General features: G+C 35.8%; 1 protein-coding gene across 2 annotated transcripts in view; it reads right to left on the reverse strand.

The window, feature by feature from the left end:
- Nucleotides 1-19,503, reverse strand: part of LOC149783558 (uncharacterized) — a 43,169-nt gene extending 23,666 nt beyond the window's left edge. The window contains exons 1-3 of one of the 2 annotated variants that reach the window (XM_089931823.1): nt 19,299-19,503; nt 4,372-4,523; nt 737-1,549 (exon numbers count right to left, since the gene is read on the reverse strand). In XM_089931823.1, the coding sequence (XP_089787949.1) occupies nt 737-1,549; nt 4,372-4,441 (883 nt within the window). In that variant the 5' untranslated portion in view covers nt 4,442-4,523; nt 19,299-19,503. The remainder of the gene's footprint in view (nt 1-736; nt 1,550-4,371; nt 4,524-19,298) is intronic. The other variant, XM_089931822.1, reaches the window with a different exon arrangement.
- Between the last annotated feature and the right edge of the window lie 4,857 nt (nt 19,504-24,360).

Raw genomic sequence — 24,360 nt, forward strand, 5'->3', positions numbered from 1 at the left:
TATCAAAAGTTTATAAATTGTGGTCAAAGAAGAAAATTTTAATTAAATTCTTTTAATTTAATTACTTCTACGATTCAGACTGAAAGAAAGGAATGAAAACACGATGACAACACAATGATATTCCTTTATGACATGATTACTTTATGTGCTAATTCTTTATACAAAAGAAACACAGGTGCACAGCGTTTCACCCATTTAATTTGTGCACCACAGTGTTTGACCTTCTTTATTTTCATGGGTAAGGTCAAGCCGTTTTGAGTTACATGCAACACTGTTTTACTCTTTCTTGGAACACAATGTCCCGCCTCTGTTAATTACATGGATTACAGCGTCTCAACTTATTCACTTTTATGCAGCAACGTGTCTTGCCTTTTTCGGTTACCCGACTCAGTATTTATCGAGTTTTGTTTGTACGGCATTAGACGCTTAATCATTGAACAAAACAGAAGAATTCATTAAAAGATGAAGTACAGAGTACAACTCTTATATAAAGCTTATGATTACGTACACACTTGATGTCGGTCAGTTAGCTTTAATATTTAGTAATAAAAGTTTAATATTTTTTCATTCCTATATTTTCATATCCGTATGTTTAACATGTAAAAATACAAGGATGTGAATCAAGACGAAAACCATTTGTTACATATTTCACCTGTTATTTGATGAGACAGTAAAAATATTTATTCTTTGCCTGATTTGTCACAATATTTAATACTAATACTAGCAATAATGATACCTTCTTGCTCGTCCCAATCCAGCTTAAATATATTTATCTCGTGACTTCCTTGGCTAGTGATGAGAAGTTCTTGATTTTCATTTAAACATATTGCCTGGGGTTTCTTGGGAATACCATCCCAGAACGTCATCCCTGGCTCGCCATTTTGTGTCAACTGATGGATATGGTATTCGGGCCGCTTATCGCAGACATAAATGAGGCCCCTGTTGTCCACACAGATTCCGTGAGGGCATGTCAGGTCACTATGGCGATAGATAAACTTCTGTCTCCCGCTGTCAACATCGTATCCGTATACGGCAGTATCACTAGGGGTGAATCCAGCATAATATGAAATGTAAACACATGACTGATCTTTACTAGTGGCCAAGTAACTATAACTGTAGCCGTCGTATTGACAGATCTCGTGAATCCTCCCCACCGGCTTATGTGATGATAAAGATATTGCACTCCAACAAAACTTGCCACGATAGTAGCCGCTCATAAGAAATTTCCCACGGGATTTTACTGCATTCACTCCGAAGCATATATCCAGATTTGTTTTTATTGTCTTTTCCAGTCTGATAGTGGTTGACTGTCCATTAGGTCGAACAGTCATAATTCTAATTTCCCCATTTATTGATGACACTGCAACTTTCGACTGGCTGGCTTTCAACACGCAAACATCCCAGGGCCCTGGCAGTCGATCTGACGTTGCCAGTAATTCCCCAGTACAGAGGTCATGAAGTTTTACAATGCATGCTAGATTGTCGGCCAGGACCATGCCGTGTCCTGGTAAACAAACGGCTCCAGTGTACCAGGGGTCACAACTGACATCTTAGAAAAGAAATATATATATATATATATATATATATATATATATATATATATATATATATATATATATATATATATATATATCCAATAAATAGTTTTAAAAAATTCAGACAGTCACGTAGTTCGTGTTATTGAATTATATATGTCTCTTGTTACGACTCATGGTCTTCAAGAATGTAACAGTATAAAGCTAAAACAACCAAGATTTCTAAAATTTAAGAAATAATTCATTTTCCAAATAGAAAGTGAAACCTTAAATAGAACGTTCAGTATTGTTAATTAAATCCCACATAATCCTAAAAGTTATATCACAACTCTAAAAGTTTAGAGCAATCCAACTAAATTCCAGAGGTGTTCTGAATCGATTCCAATTTTGAAATTGCATATGTACCAATAGCCTGAAATATTGTTGATGTGCTATTAGTCTTGATGTATCACAATGACATAATCAAAATGTCCTTGAATGAATTCACAATAATTATATAATAGTAGTTTATTCCGAAAACATTATTAAGCGCTTTGTAATTCCAGTAATCAATTTAAACAAATAACTCCTATAAAATATAAAATCAAAACAACTAAACGACTGTTTCCACTTTGGATGTAAATATAGGAATGAGACACAATAACAAATTGCGTTTCCTTTCTCACACTTTGTCTCATGTTTCATGCATTGAGCTCAGAGAGCACAATTTCGGAATGTCTGCCTCACTAAGTAATCAAAAAATTCCTTAACAAAGCACGTTTTGATCGAAGTTGTATTGCAACATGCCTTGCGAATCTTGGCACCACAATTTGTTATCATAGATTTTCTCAATAAGTAAGATAGTATGAAGGGTAAGAAAAGGCACAGTTGACCAATAAAGACCAAAAAGGGACTTGTATATAAATATTAGAGGTGCGCGATATTACCGCTATAATGGTTTACGGAGGTAATTTTTCCTTCGGTATGTACCACGGTACTTTTCCATTGTACATATACTTCGGTAGCTTCCGGCAGTAGTGAATGTACGGAACTTCCAAAAATGATCTTGTTACGACCTTTATGATATGAATATCATGTTTTCATGACAAACTATTTTGTTTAATTATTATGCGAAATATATTTCGATCCAGATCCGGATATTGGAAACATTTCGTATTAAAAGAAAATGCACGATTTAAAATTTATTTACTACCATGTGTAAATGTGTTAAGCAAATGTACTCCTTTATAAGACTGCGAATCATCCTAAAATGTTGAGGAAAGCTAGTGTTTTCGGTTTGAATATTACGTCATTCTGAAGTCCACTAAATATTTTCACGTTTGTTGAGTACGTAGTTTGTGTGTACTGGAACTATATGATGAATATCTTACCCGAGTGCTGACATCCCTGTCAAAGTTTCCATACCTATTATATCAATAGTGTAGTTACCAAATTGCAGGCTTCAGTGTCAAGACTTCCTTTTTTATCAAGTAGCTCTCAAATGTCAGCAAAATGTCTTTTTTGGAGAGTCAGCCATAGTGTAAGCTGAATAATCCAACTTTAGTTACAGTTTCGTTTGCAACTTATAACACAATTAATATTCATAAAGCAAATCTCCATACTGTTAGGTACTGGCCATTCAATTCTTCGGGAAAGGGGAACGGGTGCTGCGACTTTCTTTTGAGCTAAGATATTTTATTCTATTTTGTCTGAAGATAATTAATTTGTTCTTTAAAAAAAATATGTTGTTGTTGTTGTTTTGGGGCTTAACGCCATTTTTCAGCACACGATAGGCTATACATGGCGGCCAGTATTAATGGTGGAGGAAGAACCCGGGAAAACTCCGGAAAGAACCACCGACCTACGAGAAGCTACTGGCAAGCTTTCTCACATACCCACATTGGCTGAATCCTAGACTCGAACCGCCGCAGACAGAGGTGAGATGGCAGTGATCCGTAGCGAAGAGCGCTTTAGACCACTCGGCCACTCGGGGCCCCAAAAAAAAAAAAAAAAAAAAATATAAATATAATGGATAAGATATGGTGATATTTTGCTATGAATCAGACCAATATTTTTTTTCCAGCTATTGACAGACTGAAATATATTTTAATTCTTAAAATACAAATGGCAGGCCCCAGCCCACGAGCAATAAACTGTTGGTATCTAATATAATTTCGGTATACCGCTGTACGTATCGCAGTAGGCTCCGAAATACTGCCGTATAATACGGTACAAATATTTCGTGGTACCCAGCTTTACCCAGCTTTATTAACAGTCATTTCAGATCTGTTTGGCTGTTATTTGTAGGTAAGAGGTAATGGCAATTGTTTTAATTGTTTGTCTTTCAACTAATTATGAAACTATTGCAATCATGATAATTTTATTCTTAGCCATTGAAGTTGCCTTATTTTTTCTTTTTCATTTAACCGTTTTAAAATAAATACCCTAACAATTGTGGGTGTATTTCAGTCATTATTACAATAAAGCTATTAAAGGCACCAGAAATCCATCATCATAATCAAATTTGTATCAACATCATCATCGCACCCGTCGTCATCGTCATCATCATCTATCTTACGTTGCAGTATAGTAATAAAATATAGTGCATTTGCCCTGGCATGCGGATATATCAAAAGATGCCTCTTTGTTGTAGCTGTTGTCATAATGAAACACGAAAATTAACATGCAGAGCACCATATGCCAATTTAGAACTTACAGAAAAGGTTTGGAATCAAATTGTATATGACCCTTTATTTAAGTTATCAGTAAATGTGCATTAAATCAGTCTGTCAATTGCAAGCTACTTTTTAAGAGAGAGAGAGAGAGAGAGACTTTATAGGATCCGTATACTGCATACCTTTAAGTTTAAGGGTCCCAGCTTTAACGAGGTTACAGTGACCAGCAGGCCTGGATGATTCGGCGGCCATTGCTGTGTTAGTCTGAACATGTACATTCCGGTTATGTATCGCCTCATTCGCACCGGGTTACCGAACTGACTTCAGAATTCGGCTGCAAAACACATTCAATGAAATTGGATATCTTATCAATGCTTTTATATAAAAGCAATTCGACACAGAATGTTCTCTTTTGGAGAAAATAAAAAGAAGAAAGAAAAAAAAAAGAAGCCAACAACAAATAAAACAAAGCTTATGTTAAAACAGAACGCATGAACGTAGAATCTGCATTTCAAGAAATATTTCGTAAATTTAAATATCAAAATTGCGAAAAGAAGACGTTTGCACATGCCGCTAAAAAGACCATTGTTTCATTCAAATTTAAATATATGCAAATTTTATCAAGCCCTTCACTTTCAAAGTTATTTATGAATTTCCGTCTTCGAAAAACATATAATTATCTATCTATCTATCTATCTATCTATCTATCTATCTATCTATCTCGATTATTTCCTTGTCTGTATATACTCTTCGTATCTACGTATATAATTGCCTATATAGTTACCTATCGGTAATTACTCTATCTGTTTTATAATTGCATGTAGAAATCGATGTCGTTATATGCACATTTAAAGACAAACATGTGTGTCCTCGCACTGATATTTTGTATTTATTTTTACATTATCCTTTGATTTAGTTTCCTCTGCTCATTTAGTCATTTCATTTATCAATCATCCTTGTCTATACACCTACGAACCTGTCTACCCACCTACATATGTCGCTATATAACCTCCATCTATCAAGTTAGCAATGTATGTATCTGTTTCATATATGACTGACACGCATGTCAGGTTGACGATAATTTCCATTTACAACTTTACAGAAAGGTTAGATGTATTCTCCCTCAACAATTGTAGCATGAATCGTGAAATTTCATCAGTGCGCCTTTTGAATACGTTCAAAACGTCTGTTGACAAGCTTCTGACAAAGTTCCGAATCCATCAGTATTACATCCAATGGAAGCTCTGGATCATTTGCTCTTTTTCATTTACTTTTGTTAACCCATTCAGTACAAGCTTCTTTAGTAACGTTGGTTAGAAACTGTTAACCTGCACATACTTTATATCAGGGGTGGACAAACTACGGCCCGCGGGCCGCATGCGTCCCGCCAGGGGCTTTTATGCGGCCCGCCAAGGGTTTTCATGCGGCCTAGGAACAAGTCATCATTCGCACTGACTTTGTTTATGTTACTCTGTTTATCAAATAAATGTGCTTCTTTTGAAGTTTAAGTTTAAGATTTCAAATATTAACAACATATTAACAACTGAAAATTAATTAGACGTTATTTAGAAAAACCTTTTATTTTTGCTATTTCAAATATTAATTATTTTACCTAATGAACTATGCGGCCCGCGACAAGATGTAAATTTGTGTATGCGGCACATGCAATGGAAAGTTTGCCCACCTCTGCTTCATATGGTTTTTAGTACTCTTCTATAGTCTATTTTTTGTTTTTTTAAAAAAACAAGATTTTACTGGAAATTTCGACTGTTTTTATATATATTTTCTCACAAATAACATTTATTATACTACTATGCCACTGACAAAAATAGATATGGTCTATTCTTAGCCGTCATAATACTGTTGCGAGTATATGGTCTTACAATAAGTAACAGAAAAGAGTGAAAAACAACAGGCTTTGCAAAATTTAACAAATAATTTATTTCGCTGGATTACAAAATCAAAATGATAAAACAAAACTTACGGTCTTGCGAATTAAATTCCAAAATAATCCAAGAATTATAGACGCAAGTCCTTAAGAAAACTCAGTTCAAGTCCCGAAGAGATCCAAAACTAAAGGCGATGACGTGTCCGTCATAGCCTACGGAGTACCAATGTGTTAAAAGTCTTTGTTGAATCACAGAAATATTATTCCAGGTTTGAATTCAGTATGAATCCCAGTGAATGTGTTTATCCAAGAAGTTTATCAGAGTACGTTTGTATTTCAAGAGAAAATAATCTCTTGAATTCAATAATTTGAAGAAATAAATTCAGCCCAAACTGGGTCATAACATAATACAACTTTATGGTGTTAGACGTTAAAGCACAATTAATTAAATCCTAACAATCATAAGATTGTATATTTCCCTGCTTAACCTCAGGTCACAATTAACGGTTTCTATATATATATATATATATATAAATTACTATCCATTCTGGTGGAAACTGATTTTATTGACTATCGAACCTGGTGGAAATTAAGGTTCATTACTAATTTTATTAACTATCCATTCTTCTGGGAATAGTTGTTTATTACTTACTATTAACTATCCATTCTGGTGGGAATTGATTTTATTACTGTTTATATTGACTCCAGCTTGATGGGAATTCGTGTTTATTACTGATTTTATTGACTATCCAGTCTGGTGGGAACTGGTGTTTATTACCAGTTATGTTGACTATCCAGCCTGGTGGGAACTGATGTTTATTTTGGTTTTAAACTCCAATATATGAAACAGTCGTTATCACAGTTCTTATCACAGTCCTTATCACAGTTCTTATCACAGTCCTTATCACAGTCCTTATCACAGTTCTTATCACAGTCCTTATCACAGTCCTTATCACAGTTCTTATCACAGTCCTTATCACAGTCCTTATCACAGTTCTTACTATTCTCTTTAACACTGTCCCTGATCATTGATGAGCAGGAAGTTCAGGAGACTAAACTATTATATCATTCCTTAAGTTTTACTTTCTTTTTTCAAAATGTGTATGTTTGAACACCGTTAATGATTTGTGTTTACTGCATATATATAATAAAGAGCTGTCGATGCTTTGCGTCGTTCTCATTTCCGTTTGTTTGCTATATTACTGTAAATACATTGTAACCATCAACGTTAGGCTAAATCCTTTTCTTTGTATGGAAGTTAGACAACAGAAACGCATTATTTCTTCGATACATAATCTTAAAATCAGAAATTATATGTCTTCTAATAAATCTATTCAACATAGTTTCCTGAGTGTTCTATTTTATATTGTCAACTTGTTTTGACTATTTATATTTATATTACGGATATTTTCTTCTACTGAATTATTTTGTACTTGTTCTTTAATAATCAATTTTAGAATTACGTAGTTTAAGTAATTTGCTTTATATGAAGTAAAACATAAAATGCAGTTTAGTTTTCCAGTAAAATCTGTTGTTTTTTTTTAATCATACACTAAACAAAAGTACTAAAATGCCTAATTAAGTTTGTAAAAGTTAAATATTTCAAAGAAAAATGAATATAAAGCTGCTTTTATGATTTTTTAAAAAATATATGAGTAAAATAAAGAGTAAAATGAGTAAAAGAAGAGCAAGTGTTCCAGTGGCTCGTACCATATACTACTTTCATTAGTTAAAAAATAGGACAATCTTATGTACATGTTAATTTGCTTTTACATTTGAAAGAAGAAACAGCTACGGGTGAGGGTGGGATGGCGAACGAAAACTGCGAAGAGTGACTATCAATTTGTAATTTAAGATAACATGAAAAGCGAATGTAATTAACATATAAAGATGAAAATCCCATAGACATTGCCATGCTTCTTGCTGGGATGTTGCTGTAGGGTTTAAAGACAGAGGTGAGATGGCAGTGATCCGTAACGGAATACGCTTTAGACCACTCAGCCACTCGTTGCCCTTTGCTGAGATGTTATATCGTACGCGTGTTTTAGTATCATGGCCAATCCATCTGTCGTTGTGTTGACCCATAAAGATATCATTTCAAAATCTCGGTATGAACGCTTTAGGAATAACTATCGTGACGTCATCGCGTTACATCCAGAGGTACCAGTCAACAAATCAATATAGCGGAGTAAACATAACCACGACGTGGTGAAAATACCAAAAGGAGGAGTCGAAAGAGTAATCAGCAAACTATGACATGAATTTGATTTGATCTTTATTATCGTCGTCATAACCATCATCATTATTATCGTCGTCAAAACCATCATCATTATTATCGTCGTCATAACCATCATCATTACAAAGATGTTGCTGAAGCAAAATATAAGTAATGTCACTTACCGACAATTTACTTTTCCGATTGTTTTATGTTTTGGGGGAAAATGTGACCCTCAAATAGCTTGAGAAAAAAACACTTGCTCCGATACGTGAAAAATCTAAATCCGTCATATTTTGTTGGATCTTTCTTTTATCTTGAGATAAAGGAAAAACACAGTATGTTCGTTTGATCATTGAATAGTCGATCCCTAAGTGTCTTGTACTCAGCCAAAATTGAGTGTACACGAATTTCTTTATAGATGTTAATCATATAAACAATATAAATGCAATGTCATTATTCTCATCTTTCCAGTTTGGCTTGTGATTTAAAAAGAGTTGTATTAAAATTTGTAAGTTTTGTTGGTAAGCTATCTGGCGATTTGAAATATGTATACTGGTTTCACATGTTAAAGCCCTAATGCTGCCATTTGCCATAAATTTTACCATTCTTCAAATCTAACTAAAGTTTACAAGGAAAGAAATGATTTTTGTTGGTTTTTTTTGTTTGTTTTGTTTTTGTTGTTGTTTTAAAAACTATCTCACATAAACCGTTCTTTGAAAAAATCAATATGCTAAGTTTAAACATTAGTTTAGAATTAAGAGGTGCCACCCCTAAATTCAATCAACGAAGTCAATTGTAATTCCGTTCTCTTTCGGGAGTGTTTCAAAGGCAGTGATGTGGTACGTTCGACAAAATGCGTTAGTAACTAATCTAATAACAACAACAGTCACACGTTGCACAGACTGATTTTCCACGCATTTTTAGACCTTCGTCAAAGATATATTTAGTATTAAAAACTGACCACCCTCCGATCGTCTATACATTTATTATGGACATGCTCCTATTTCACGCTATTGATTCACCATTGCAGATATTGCAATGGATAAGTGCATATATTCTAGGTTCTAGCGAGACTGACCAGATTGTTCCTCTGGTGGAGACCCGAATATGACCTTGTGACGTTATAGCCATCTTTTCCTAAAGCTCAGTTTGATGCTTCTGTTTACTGCAAGAGCTGGAGATAAACCTGACAAGTCCTTATTCCGAGTATCAAAAAATAAAGAAACTCAAATTGATTCTACCCCCTCTGTGTGTGTGTGTGTGTGTGTGTGTGTGTGTGTGTGTGTGTGTGTGTGTGTGTGTGCGTGTGTGTGTGTGTTTCAATTTTAAAGGTGAGCGGGTTTGTACACGACCAGGCAATGCAAGAAAATATTGTTAGGTAAATAAAGACTATTGGCCCATAATACATCACTGCACAAGACTGCATTAAAGTTAAATTTTGTATAAGTACTATGAATAGCAAAGTTCATGCCATATTCAATGAGATCTGTTCATACTTCTTTCCTTCCCTTAGAGACCGTTCCGGTTGTTTAAGTTGTTAGAGAGTCAGCCTCGGACGCGGAAGTCACCAGTTTGAGCCCCCGGCCAAGTCATACCAATGACTTTTAAAGTGGTACTAGCAGCTGCCTCGCTTGACGCTCATTATTAAGATGCTAGTGTTAGGATTGGTCGGCATGGTGTCGGGATAAAGTGACTGGGTGAGACATGATGCCACTTTTCTGTTTGTTTTTTTTTTTGGGGGGGGGGCACCAGACAGATGCCCCCCCCCTCCTAATTACATTAATTATTTATGTGTTTTTGTGTTCCCCCTGATTTGTTGTAATGTATTATTTCATCGTTTTTATAACGTGAATTAGGAGTTCGGGTATTTTTCCAATCCCTAGTGTATCTATAGGGGAGTGTCTCCGAGAGTGATCTCACTTATCCTCTCGGTTTAACTTCCCCTAGTTTGTTTTTCCTGTGACCTTGCTAGGGTCTCCTACATCCCATGTTTGTTATATGTTTGTGTTATGTGTTATGTATGCTATATTGTGTTTTTGTTGGGATAGCTTGTTGGATCAAATTCTTGTAGTGTATAAGTTTTCCTATTATATTCCGTGTTTATATACAACGGAAGTTCGTTATTATACTTTTATGAATTTGGAAAAACGTTGATGTCCCCTCAATTTTTGAATCTTATTGATTCTTATGAATGTGTTAAATCACCTTTCTTAATAAGATTAGACTGAGCTCCAGGAAGAGTTCACATTTTTTTTAATTATTATGCTTCTCCCCCATGGAGCTGGTCTATCTTTTAATTATAAATATTCCTAAATTGGTCCCAAAAAAAAAAAATTAAATTTAAATTTAACTTAAATTTATTTTGAGTTGCAATCCGAACTTCTAATTGCATACATTTTTTTAAAGTTTAAAATAAATTTAAATTTAAATTCCAATTTCAATTCACAAGAATATTTGTTGATGCTAGTGACAGAAAGGATAGACATTCGGTTTAAATTATTTTCAAGAGGGGTTCTTTTCCAGATTCTGCCATGGGCCTGTTCACTTCGCGTAGCGCCATGTGACATAGCCCCATGGCATCATTATCTGTACTTTCCCTCTTGAGGTATTTCCTAAGTTAAAATTTAATTGGGCCACACTTTTTAATATTATTGGCAATAAAACTTGACATTTTGTATAAGGTTGGTTTGCTAAAATCACCATCAAGAAATAGTAGACATTGTGGTTTAAAATTACTAATTATATTAATTTCATCAATTATAATTTTTCTATCGTTCTGTGTTTCCATACAACTTAACATCACATGTTTTTTATTAAAAGTGCCTATTTTACACAGCGGACATTTTGGCGGTGTTCTGACCATATGCCGTCTCGCTGCGACCTCTCCTGTCAACCACGCATCATGCATGTATTTGAAGGCGAGGCTTTGTATTTTTAAAGATCCTAATTGTGACCAGTGCCCCCATGCCTTTTTCCAGTTAACGTATAAATTCTCCCGTTCAACTTTACATTGTATATTTTTGGTTATGTCATTCCGAATCCAATTATATGAGAGTTTTTCGTCTAAGTCCCAAAATTCTTTTTTATCCCTATACTTCATTAATAATTCCTTTATACTTTTAAACTTTCTAGGTGTTTCCAGTAATTTCATCATGTTTTTATTTTTATATATCCCCTCCCTGTTCCGCAAAACGAAACCAAACCAATATATACATCCCCTCCCATGGTAATTTAGGTTCGTCATTGAGTCGTTTAAATCTATTTAAAATATTGGTAATTTTTAAAATTATGGGACTTGGTATCCCTATTCCCCCCAATTCTTTTGCTTTGTACAAAGTTTCTTTTATTACATGATGTAGTTTAAAATCCCATATATATTTAATTATAAGTTTATCTATGTTATTCAATATTATGTTACTTATGTTGGTGGACTTCATTATATAATTAAGATTTACATACATATATGTTTTGGCCACTTGGGCCCGTTCCATTAAGCATAACGGCGTAAGTGCCCAGATATCGACATTCCGTTTTATCTCACTTTCCATTTTGTTACAGTTATCCTTCTCTTCGTTTTTGCCGAAGCACACCCCGAGTGCTTTAACAGTATCTTTGAATACATGGGCTGGTATGCTTAAATGCCTACCACGCCAGTTACCTATCTCTAATATTTCTGTTTTATCATGATTTATTTTGGACCCCGATGCTCTTCCGAATTTTTCATATTCCTTTATAAGGTTCTCAAAGGATTTCGGATCCTCTAAAAAGTTAGTGCAATCGTCTGCATGTTGTAGCATTTTCACTTCCTCTTTGATATTTAGAACTTTTATACCTTTAATTTCTTTGTTTAGTTTTACACTGATACTAAGCATTTCAATTGCTATTACGTATAATAGCATTGATAGTGGGCACCCTTGCCGCACTGATCTTTTAATGTCAAATTGTTCTGTCATTGCTCCGTTGTTTTGAACTCGTGAAGTTATGTTATTATATAGTATTTTTGTCCATTTTCGGAAAGGTTCTCCGAAACCAAGTTTTTCCAGGACTTTCTGTATATAGTTACGCTCAATTCTATCAAAGGCTTTTTCCTGATCAAAAAGTACCATAGCAGCTTTCTGTCCCTTATTTTGTATATAGTCTACAATTGCAATTATACTTAATATATTACTTTGTATGTCCCTATTTTTTGGCCCACACGTTTGGTTTACATTGATTATTTCGCCTATCCCCTTTTTAAGTCTATTGCTCAAAATCCTACTCAATATTTTGTAATCCGTGTTAAGGAGGGAGATGGGCCTCCAGTTTTTAAGTTCTTCCCTATCCCCTTTCCCTTTATAGATTAAAATGATGACCCCTTCTTTCAATGTTTCCGACATTTCCTTGTTTCTTAAAAAGATATTATTATATAACCATTCGAGAATGGGCAACAACTCTCCGCAAAATGTCATATAGAATCCTGCAGAGAGTCCATCTCCTCCTGGAGATTTTCCCTTATTCATTGTGTTTATACTATCTAAAATTTCTTCTTGTGAGATAAATTCATCACATATTTGTTTAAAATCATTATTAATTTTCTCACATGGTATTTTTGCTAGGTAATCATCAATTTCATTCTCCGATATTTTTTGTGACGTATATAGTGTGGCATAATAGTTTGTAATATGATTCATTATTTCCTGTTTTTCCGTTATTGTTGTTGTTGTTGTTGTGTTGATTTTAATTTTATCCATAAATTTATCTCCCCCCATTCTTTTCTCCTCTCTTTTATACAATCCCTCTGCTTTTTTATATATCCCCGTAAATTTCCCTGCCCTAATTTCTCTACCCCTACTTTCTATTTTATTTATTTCTTCCAATCTGTTTTTTTAAATTGGTCTCGATATCCTTAGTATTTGTTTTTTGTAGTTGGTATCTGATCGCGTCCCTTTCTATTTTCAGTTTCCTACTTTTTAAATTACAGTGTTCTATCGCTAGTTTTTTAAATTTGACTTTTAGTTTTTCCCATTCTAGTATTATATCTACGTTTTCCCTATTCTTAAATTTTTCTATCTCTTTCTTGACACTTTGCATAAAATCTGTATCTTTTAAAATCGAATTATTTATCATCCATCTTCCTTGCCCCCATTTTATTCTATTTTTAAATGTTACAGTCATATTTATAAGTTTATGATCAGATATTTTTAAATCAGTAATATTAGTTTCTTTGTGTACATTTTTATCATAGTTGTTGCAGTAAAATTTATCCAAGCGGCTTCCTTTATTCATTTTATATTCAAAAGTATATTGTTTCCTTAATAAGTTTTGTACTCTGTAAACATCCGTTAATTTATATTTTTTAATAAAAAAATCCATATCCGGTTTAATCCTAATATCGTTTGGTGCTAGATTTCCCTCCCTATCTATATTTTTTCCCACCCAGTTAAAATCGCCCTCTATAATGATATTTCCTGTTGCATATTTCTCTATATATTTATTTAAATTATCTAAGAAAATTTTCTTTTGTTCCCTGTTAGCTGGCATGTATATATTAATTATGTGCATTTCCTCAATTATAATGTGTATCATCCTACCTTTAAAAAACCTATCTACTTCTATTCTATCCCATGACAACCCTCTTTTATTTTTAATTAAAACTGCCACCCCTCCTTTAACATCTGTGTGTTCGTAATCACTAATTAGTAGAATTTCCGTTCAGGTGACTTTCTATTGTTATTTTTATATTATCTTTAAAGCCATTATGTGTCTCTTGTATAAGCAATACATCATAATTTAGATCTTTCGGAAATTTAAAGATTTTTTTCCTTATTTACACCATTTATATTAATAGACAGGAGCTATAAGTTTTTTCCCTCCATTCCTGTCTCTTTCCAGGATGTTGCTTTTGGATTCTATTATTTTACAAATTGTTTTTGGTTTTTTGATTAAATTCTTATTTGTGAAATGTCGGGGGGGGGGGGGCACTGGTTTCCCCACCCCCCTCTGACGAGATTAATGTATTTTCACTTTCTGTTGTTGTTGTAATTGTTGCTTGCATGGTGTTGCTTGATTCTGTGTTGCTTGTCGGGATCGATTCCATATTTTCTTGGTTTGTTTCCGTATTGTCTTCTGATCCGGTCTCATATTCTGTTTCTCCTTGTCCATTTCCAGAGTCTTTTTGTCCGTTTTCTTCATCTTCATCTTCTACTTCACTTTGGCTACCTAGTTCAGTCTCCTCTTCCCTTAACTCCATTTCCGTGGTTTTTCTCCCTTCTTTACTCTGTTTCTTTCTTGATGAGGATCTCTCTTGTGGTGATATTGTTTTCCGTTTTCTCCTACCCCTTTTAGGCAGTGGTGTTGACGCTAGTTGTGGGGTGCTCTCCTCCTGCTGACTCGTTTCTTGTTCTAGGATTCCAGACTTATTTTTCGTCGGTATGCCCTCTTCTTCCAATTGCGTTTCAGCTCTACTGGTCTTGTTGGGGCTTAAGTACCCCTCCCAATCCAAGGTTTTATGCCCCTCAATTTTGGTTATATCAAGGTCGGGCTGTGTCTGTGTTGGTTCTTCTTCCTTCCCGTTTCCCTCTCTAACCTGTTTGATTAAGTTAAGTATTTCATCAACCTGTTTTTGTTGTTGTTGTTGTTGTTGTTGACTGCTGCGTGGCTGCATACCCTGCTGTTCTGCTTGCATATGTTGTGTTTTGGGGTCCCGTTGGTATATTGCCTCCTGGGCAGTCTCTGGGTCCATGTCCAGTCTGATGGCATAAGGGACAGAGTCTATGCTGCTCGCAGCCCCTGTACCAGGTCTTCAATCTGAATCCGAGGACGTAGAAAAATACAGGTATTTTCCTAGCATCCCCCCGGCTCACGTACACCAGTCTATTTCCTGATTTTGTTGGGGCAAAACCCCATACGGTCGCCATCTTGTGTGTTATCACTTTGACCCCAGTTTTTTTCTCCAATTTCATGAGTAGTTCCTGACTGCTGACCTCTAGCGGCAGGCCCATGACATTTACTTCCGTTGCTCGCGGCTCGAAGTTTCTGATAAAGGCGCAGTTCTTTTGATTTTTGCCACTATCCCTTTAATTGTCATTTCTTCTACTTCTAGTAGCGCTGTGTTCCCTTTAGGGTATAGAACATATTGGTTGAGGCCTCCGTTCTGTAGCGCCTCGATTTTTCCAATGTCTACCCCAGCGGTATGTAGAGCCATTAATACTTCGCTCTGCCTTGGTGTGCTGGCTGCCCCTTCAAAATCCAAGGTTTGACACCCGGGCGGGTGGTTAACTATCATTCTCGTTTCTTCTATGATGGTCCTGAAATATTGTTTTATTTTGGATCCACCTGGACCTGCTTGTGCCTCCTCTTGATCCATTTCGATTCCTCCGGTTTGCATTAATTTGTGAAAAACAACAGAAAGTGGATCTCACACTACTATTACTATTGGACCCGATATTAAATATTGTTTTTACAGATTTAGAGCTGGACTACGCTACCAAATTTTACACCGGTTTTACAGGATATACTATCTATTATCACATTATGTACTAAATAACTTTGACACAATCTACAATAATGTAGTCAGGCGAAAACAAAGTTTCGCTGCTGATGAATACAGCTCACTCAGTTACACTATATACTAATCCCAGCCGGGATTAATCTTATACAGCAGTAAGGAATGAGCTAATGTGTTATAAAATAAATGAATTATACAAAGATGTTAGTAATGAAAACGCTTTCTACTTCTCTATCACACACAATCCGTTTGCTTTGTCCTTGCCATTTTCAGACGATAAAACAATAGACTGTACTTCTCAAGAAGGAGTATAAGAATCACTTTTCTGTGGCCTGATGCCCCAGTGCTAGACACCACTATAAACTGCCACACTGCAGACATTGTAGCTATATGACTAAAATTGTGAAAGCTACCTTTAAAATCCAAAAGTAAACTGCAAACAAACTCATTCCCTAAGTGCGTGTGTATATATATATATATATATATATATATATATATATATATATATATATATATATATATATATATATATATATATATTTCACTATTTAAGTTATTCTAATTAAATTAATATAAAAATATTCTTAATTAATTGTAACAAATGCCAATCCTAAGCATACTTTAAAGAACAAAACACATTATATTTTTAAAAAATAATGAATGTCGTATAGAGTTTTGGAATTTAGACCTTTTGGATAATCATTATTAAGAAGTTGAATACAGTAGGTTTCCTTTAACAGACGTTCCATCTCAGAATCAGCTATATCAATAGGTTGAAATGAAAACTCTTGCAAAGTATGGGAACTGTCGTTAACATGAGATGAAAAAGATTTATCTATATAATGTTTTATGTCTGATCTATGTTGGTTCATACTTTTAGATATTTGTTGACTGTTTTAACCAGTAAATTGGGTGTCACATTTTTTGCACGTGATCAAATAAATAGCATATAATGTTGCACAATTAGTATCACAATGAATTTTAAATGTTTCTTTAGTATTAATACTACTGAAAGAAGTAAGTGTTTTTATTAATAAAAGAACAGTGCGAACAAATAGGCCTATTACATTTAGTTGATGATCACTGTTTATATGAGATTTTTATAGTTTAGAATTAATTAGGAAATTTTTAAGATTTTTAGTCCCATTATAAGCAAGTGCTAGTTTGCTTTTGTTACCCATGACGTGAGCTGATTCACCTTACCATCAAAGAATAGAATGTACTAATATGATGGTAAATATTTTCTCCTTAGCTTCAGATAAAATGGACATACCATAATTATGTAATACTCACCTTCAATCAAATTGCATTTACATAAATGACCTAATTGTTGATGACGTGGAATTGTATTGCCTCTCCCCATTCCATCGTGAATATAATTATTACATAAATAGCCTAATTGTTGATGACGTGGAATTTTATTGCATCTCCCCGCTCCATCGTCAATATAATTAGCATATATATTACCTAATTGTTGATGACGTGGAATTTTATTGCGTCTCCCCGTTCCGTTGTCAGTATAATTATTACATAAATGGCCTAATTGTTAATGGCGTGAAATTTTATTGCGTCTCATCGTTCCATCGTCAAATAATGAGAAGAGCATATAAAGTTAGAAAATACTTGCCTGTAATTTACGGTAATCCAACAATAAAGTATCTTATATTCTTTGCCAAAATAAAGACAAAATGAGTTCACTAGTTCCAATATCCTGTGCGTACCACGTATATCCTGGTCCATATCTCAATATCAAAGTTTTAACCTTAGACACACAACTTCACCTTTCTGTACTATCGAACTTTTTAAACATGACATGTGACAAACATGTGTGACTTGACATACATGCATTGCTAAACTTCTTAAGCTTTTATACTACAAACTCAGCTAGACATAGGTTGGTTTGTGCCAATGAATCTATTTGTTAAACCTTAGGTGTAACTTTCTGCTTGCAGTAAAGCAATATTACATAGTTCGTACAAGATCACCACCGCATATTAGCTATATCAATGAAATAGTATCGGCTATTAATATAAATAAATAAAATCATTGTCATCTTTTGTTGATTTATACAAAAGGGCACACCTAATATATAACCCTTCCCATCCATGAAAAAACGACGTGCATCGGTGCTTGAAATTTCTTTTCTTACAAAGGTTTATATCGTTGCAAAACCATCAGGAAGAATATTAGATCTTAGACGTTTTCCATTATCTTAGACTTTTGATCCAAAAGGGTATAGGAAAGAATGAGATAATGTTTTGTGGAATTGGGGAAGGGGTGGAGGACAACAGAAGGTTTCACTCAAGAAGCTGCTAAAGACTTAACTTACTCCGCATCATCAACTTCATATTATTATTATTATTATTATTATTATTATTATTCAGCATTAATAGTTGCAACAGCAGCAGCGGTAGCAATAGTAGTAGTAATGATAACCGTTTACGTATATTTACCTATAAAGAAATTATTCATTATCCTGCAACGGAGAATGGAGGATGAATATCAGTAACAAACGTTACGAAAAACTAAAGATATAAATGCTCTGAACAATCCGTACTTCGTAATGATTTATTTTGTACATTATGTTTATTTTCGTAAGCCATAAAAAAGAAGACAAAATTATAAATGTTTAACATTGTCTTGTTAAGCCATAGCCAAGACAAAACTATCCATTTCAAGTATCATAGCCAAGACAAAAGTATCCATTTCAAGTATCATAGCCAAGACAAAGGTATCCATTTCAAGTATCATAGCCAAGACGAAACTATCCATTTCAAGTATCATAGCCAAGACAAAGGTATCCATTTCAAGTATCATAGCCAAGACAAAGGTATCCATTTCAAGTATCATAGCCAAGACAAAACTATCCATTTCAAGTATCATAGCCAAGACAAAGGTATCCATTTCAAGTATCATAGTCAAGACAAAACTATCCATTTCAAGTATCATAGCCAAGACAAAGGTATTCATTTCAAGTATCATAGCCAAGACAAAGGTATCCATTTCAAGTATCCATAATAATTGTATCTGTCAGATCCAACTGTAGATTGCGTATATCTAGATATGCCATCGCATAATGAACCGGTAGATTAGGATCTATGCAGTTTGTAATGAGTACTCGGTTTAACAAACACCATAGGCCCTGATGTATGGGTTCCAGGTGGAACAGTGGTCAAAGGCGCTCTTCTTTACCGATCACCGCCATCTCACCTCTCTCCATGTGAGTTCGTGTATCGCGCTTGGCCAGTGTGGGTATGTCAGTATAGTCCAGTTGGTCGATTGTACTTCCTTACGTTTTCCCGGGTTCCTCCTCCACTAGATATACTGGCCGCCATGTGCAGCCTATCTCATGCTGAAAAAAAGCGTTAAGCCCACCAACCACCACCTGATCTGTTGGCAAATTATGTTTACAGCTTGACCGGACTTTTAAGCTACACAATACGGAATTTCCATCGTAATAAAAACTTACAAGACGATAATGATTTATCATGCAAAGAATAAATGTAAATAAGCTTACCCAACGTGTATATTTCATAATGTCGGGGGTATTTTCCTGGTCTCCTTCACTGAATCGAAAGCTATGTGATATAGAGCGATCTTGTTATAATGCTGTCCCACTCAGTAAAAGGATGTTGAAATTAAACATGATTAGAAGCAACAATGCAAAATGTCACATGGTTTGCTTGCACTATTCATGTACGCCAGTGACGCATGCGATGGTAACTCGAGGCGAGCGGTTCAATATAGCATAAATCCTGACTGGGTTCAATTATAACGGCTCTGTCTGTGTTTTTTTAGATGTTTAGATTAGATATTATGGATGGTCCTTTTCAACAAATGGGGATGACGGTGTAATAGAACAAAACAAGCACCGCACAACGTTGCCCACTAATGGGTTGACATGGGAGTGTCCGGTATTATTAAATTTGTCTGTGGCTACCCTAAGTAGTTAAGTGGGATACCCTAGCCTCAATGGGAATTAGCATTACAGAGACCCCTGGGACACTCTAGCCTCAATGGAAATTTAACATGGAGAAAAATCGTGGGACACTCTAGCCTCAAGTGGAATTTAACATGGGAAAAAGTCTTGGGTCACTCTAGCCTCAAGGGAAATTGAACATGGGATTTTTTTTTTATTTTTAAAAGTTTTTTAAATTTAAATTTAAATTTAAATTTAAAAAAAGGGGTAGGCAATTGAAAGGCTATCTCTTTTCGAGAAATATGGGGGCCCTGAAAAGGGCCTTTGGGTTTTTTCTTCTTCTTTTAACTTCTTAACTTTTTCCACCATCCCCTTATTTTGTCCATCATTCCTTTCTTCTTTTTCTTTTCTGTTTCTGGTATCCAGTCCGGGTGACCCATGGCTCGGAACTTGGCCTGTATTTTCATCCAGTTGTTATTCAGTTGGTCGAATTCTAATTTCTTCTTCTTATTCTGTTCTTCCTTTCTTTCTTTAGTCCACCTTTCCTTTATGTTCTCTACTTCTTGGGTCAGCACTCGTTTCATAAGTACCTCGGCTTTTATAAGTTGGTCAACACCCCATTTCACAAAAGACCACTCACTCCAAACTAAGATATCTTGTAGGAAGCATCTTACTAATGTTGTATTATCCAGAGCTTCCTTCAAGCTACCTACTCTTACATAGGGAGGGTTAATGAATCCTCTTATTTTCTTCACTTCTTCTTCTAACATACCGTCAAGGAGATCCATAGCTAGTTTCAGACTCCTCACTTGTCTGGTCACAAAATCCCTTGTAACTGGATATTTCCATTCCTTTTCTACTCTTTCTACAACATATACTCCATCTACTATCCAAAAATAACAGTGTCTCAAGTTGTTGAACAGGTCAGATACAGCTGCCATTTTCTTTCCGTAGAATCGTGCGAACGACGAACACTGTGGGTTCTTATAGTGAAAGCGCGGACGTGATGGAAAACATCTCCCTAAAACATAAAATTGATCTTACCTAGATCATGACCGAACAACGCGCGGACGTGAAGGAAAACATCCCCCACTTTTCTCATTTCATATAATAAAACCCCAAACTATACTCTCCACATACGCAAAGAAACAATAAAAACCCCATAATCTACTATTCACACAAACTTACGCAAGCCCTTACAAACACAAACACACAAACACATACACTCACACTATTAATAAAGAGTTAGTGTTTATATTCACACTACTCTACCTACACACATTGGCAAATTAATAGTTATTTCTTTTCTAGAGTATTGGGTAGCCCTGAAAAGGGCTGTTGGTTTTTTTTGAACTCCAGATGCACCTATCTAATGATGGCACCTTCCTGGCCTGGCGCCACACACGCATCTTCTACTCCAGTCTTTCCAGTTGACTCGTTTGGCTGGGAGCGCAGAGGGAGGATGATTAGCTTCATCACCCCAATCCTCTGTCTCTGGTATCTTGTAAGCCATCCTCTCTCCTATTTTCTTTTCCTCCTCTTCCCTCTGTCTTCTCTCCTCTTCTTCCTTCTTTATTCTTTCCTCTTCTACTATAGCCTCCGCAGCCAGTTCATTTACCAGGCGCCTGACATATTCCAGATGTATCTGGAGTTCAAGAAGTTTGCTTATTCTGGTATTCATTCTGGTGTTGATCAATCAACAAGGGTAGCTAGACTGCCCAGCGAGTTTCAATTTATAGTGAAAGCGCGGACGTGAAGGAAAACATCCCCCTAAAAACATAAAATTGATCTTACCTAGATCATGACCAAAAAAACAACAACGCGGGGACCTAAAAGAAACACTCACTCACTTTTTATGCTACCCATCACTATTTTAAAATTTTTTCATAAATCACTTCAATAGACTATCCACATACGCAAAGCAATCCAATCTAACTCCAAATATACACCTCAAACACCAAAAAAAGACATCATTTTAATCTACTATCCATACCAACTTACTTAAGCACTTACAAACACAAACACACAAACACATACCCTCACATTTTTTAAAAAAAGAGTTAGTGTTTATTTTCACACTACTCTACCTACACACATTGGCAAATCGATCGTTATTTCTTTTCTAGAGTATTGGGGTAGCCCTGAAAAGGGCTGTTTTTTTTTGTTTGCTATGGCATTCTTTTTTAGTTTCTAAGAATGCGATGTCCTCTGAGGATAGACTTTCTGGCGATAGGTCTGCTTCTTCGGAAAGAGAAGAAGAACTCTTTGGTGTCGATACGACAATCGACAAAGCCTCTGTCAGCTTCAGGTTGCTGCTGTTGTTGTTGTTGCTGCTGTTGCTGCTGTCTCTGAAGTCTGTACTTCTCTGTCCATTCTTCTTTTTCCCTGTTCATTTCTTCTCTGAAGAGCTCTTCTATCAGGTCTTCAGTGATTTTTAACATTCTCACATTCTCTATTTCTTCTGGCTTCGGTATCAGACTGTGTCTGACCCTATGCAAATTCACGTAGGCTTCGTTGAGCTTAGCTAGTTTGGAGCACATCTTCGTAGGAGGATGAGTCGACAATGGATGGTTAGACTGGAAACAACCCCGATTCTTAAAGTCAAAGCGCGGACGTGAAGGAAAACATCCCCCACACGGTTTTCGAGCCGCAACGTTCAGTGAGTGTCATGAGAGGGATAGTAAGAAATGAAAGAGCATCAATCCAACATTCTTATAGCTAAACAAACCACAAAGGCATTTTTTTCAAAACACAACATTTTTTATTCAAAAATCACTTAACACTAAACAACAATTCTAACATTTTTAACAATAATCCAACACTATAACATCAAACAATCTTTTCAAATCACAAACATTTTTTTCTCAATTGACAATCTACTTTAAACAGGGCTGACAACGTTGTGAATGAAATTGTGATTTCCACTTTTGGAAATCATTAGGCCATTGATGGACACTACGTTTCCTAGCTTGAGACAAAAGATAAGCATAATGGTCACAAAACCATCGATCTACTTTCACATCGTTTCTAGAAGAAGAACGAGGATGAAAATGAGTCACTAAATGTTCTAAGGAATAGCCCAGGCTGCGATGATGCAGAAAATACACGCAATATTGTCCACACACCAAGGAATCTGTGCCTTGTAATTTCACGTTATTGAATCGGGTGGTTTGAGCATTTCTTCTCATAAAGTCGATGATATCGTCTTCCAAAGGGGGCAATCCGTACGAATCGAAATATTCCACACATCCTTCTTGAGGAAAGTAGACGGCTACCCAGTGGGTTCCTGGGAGATGACTGTCGTCCGTGTTGATCACATAAGCTTGATGGTCTTGAGGTTTGCGATGAGGAAGTTCATCTTTAGCACAGACGACAGGATTCCAAGAAGCCGTATACGAACTGTGGTTCAAAAGGTAATAAAGTTCCCAGGTATCAATGTTTTTTTTCTTCTTCACAGGTAATAATAAGTCGTCAATTCGATCCTGACTTTTTGCTTGAAAATGTCTGACGAATAAACGGTTATTCGTTCTGTTTCCTCACTCTGATTCAGGAGAGCTTCGATACGATGGATCTCTTGAGTGGTTAATGGTGGACAAGAATGTTTACGCAAGTCTTTATACCACTGATGCAACACGTCTTTGTCCGAGATGAGACTCCAAGCCTCGTCCAGATATTCGTCTAATTTTTCTTCTTGACTTAACATCAGGCATTTATCGTGTTGAATTTGACTGGGATGAGCGTTTTGACATCCATAACAATTTTTCTTGATCAATTCCGTCATTTTGTCGACCAAGTGTTTGGCAAAACAGGAGACTAAATGGGCTTCTTGTTCTGGCCATCTTGATTTCATCACGATCACTTCTTCTTCTTTTTCCACAGTCTCCTCACATTCCATCTTTAAAGTTTCTCCACTAGGTAAAGAGGGATAACAGTCTTCCATGGTTTCTAGTAATCTAGGATGACTTCTCTCAAACTGTTGATTTCTATGGTATTATCGAATTCTGCATACAGGATGACGTTCACCGTTTCATCAGGGTCTCGGTCTTTAAACTGAATTTCCACACGAATCTGGCCGGATTTTATAGGGTGGAAATGTCCCTCGTCGCTGCCTTGGTCTGGAGTGAAATCAAAAGCCCACAAAGCGTAGCCTCCTGCATAATCCTCGTACGTAATACCGTGACTGGTATTGGTTCCTAACTGTCCGGTGGCTTCGTACAGGGACAAGTACGATCTCAAGTAATTCTTCTTGGTAAAGTCAGGTTCGAAAGGTCGGGTACACAAGGTCTTGCCATCGCGACTGACTTCGATTTTGGACACGCCAAAGTGTTGAAAGTAGAAAGGATTTTTTTCGGCAGCTCCGTTGAAGGCTGTATTTTCGACGATACCAACGATCAAACGTTTGGGTAACTGTCCTTGGAACAGATGATCTTCGATCATGGATCGCTGTCCCTTGGGAATGGTGAAGGTTTTCACTTCCACGCGTCGTATGGGATACTTGGCTGTCGTTCTGCTCAACGTCTGACTGATGTCGTTTCCCACTTTAGGTAACACTTCCACACGGCGTACGTAGAGTCTGGCTTCTTGGATTTTGGTTTTGTAACCGTCACTATCAGCCAATAAATGGAAAGCGGTACTGCTACGATTCAGTCTCAGGCGGACA

This window comes from Sinohyriopsis cumingii, chromosome 14 (assembly GCF_028554795.1).
Source record: "Sinohyriopsis cumingii isolate HCF-2022 chromosome 14, ASM2855479v2, whole genome shotgun sequence".
NCBI lineage: Eukaryota > Metazoa > Mollusca > Bivalvia > Unionida > Unionidae > Sinohyriopsis > Sinohyriopsis cumingii.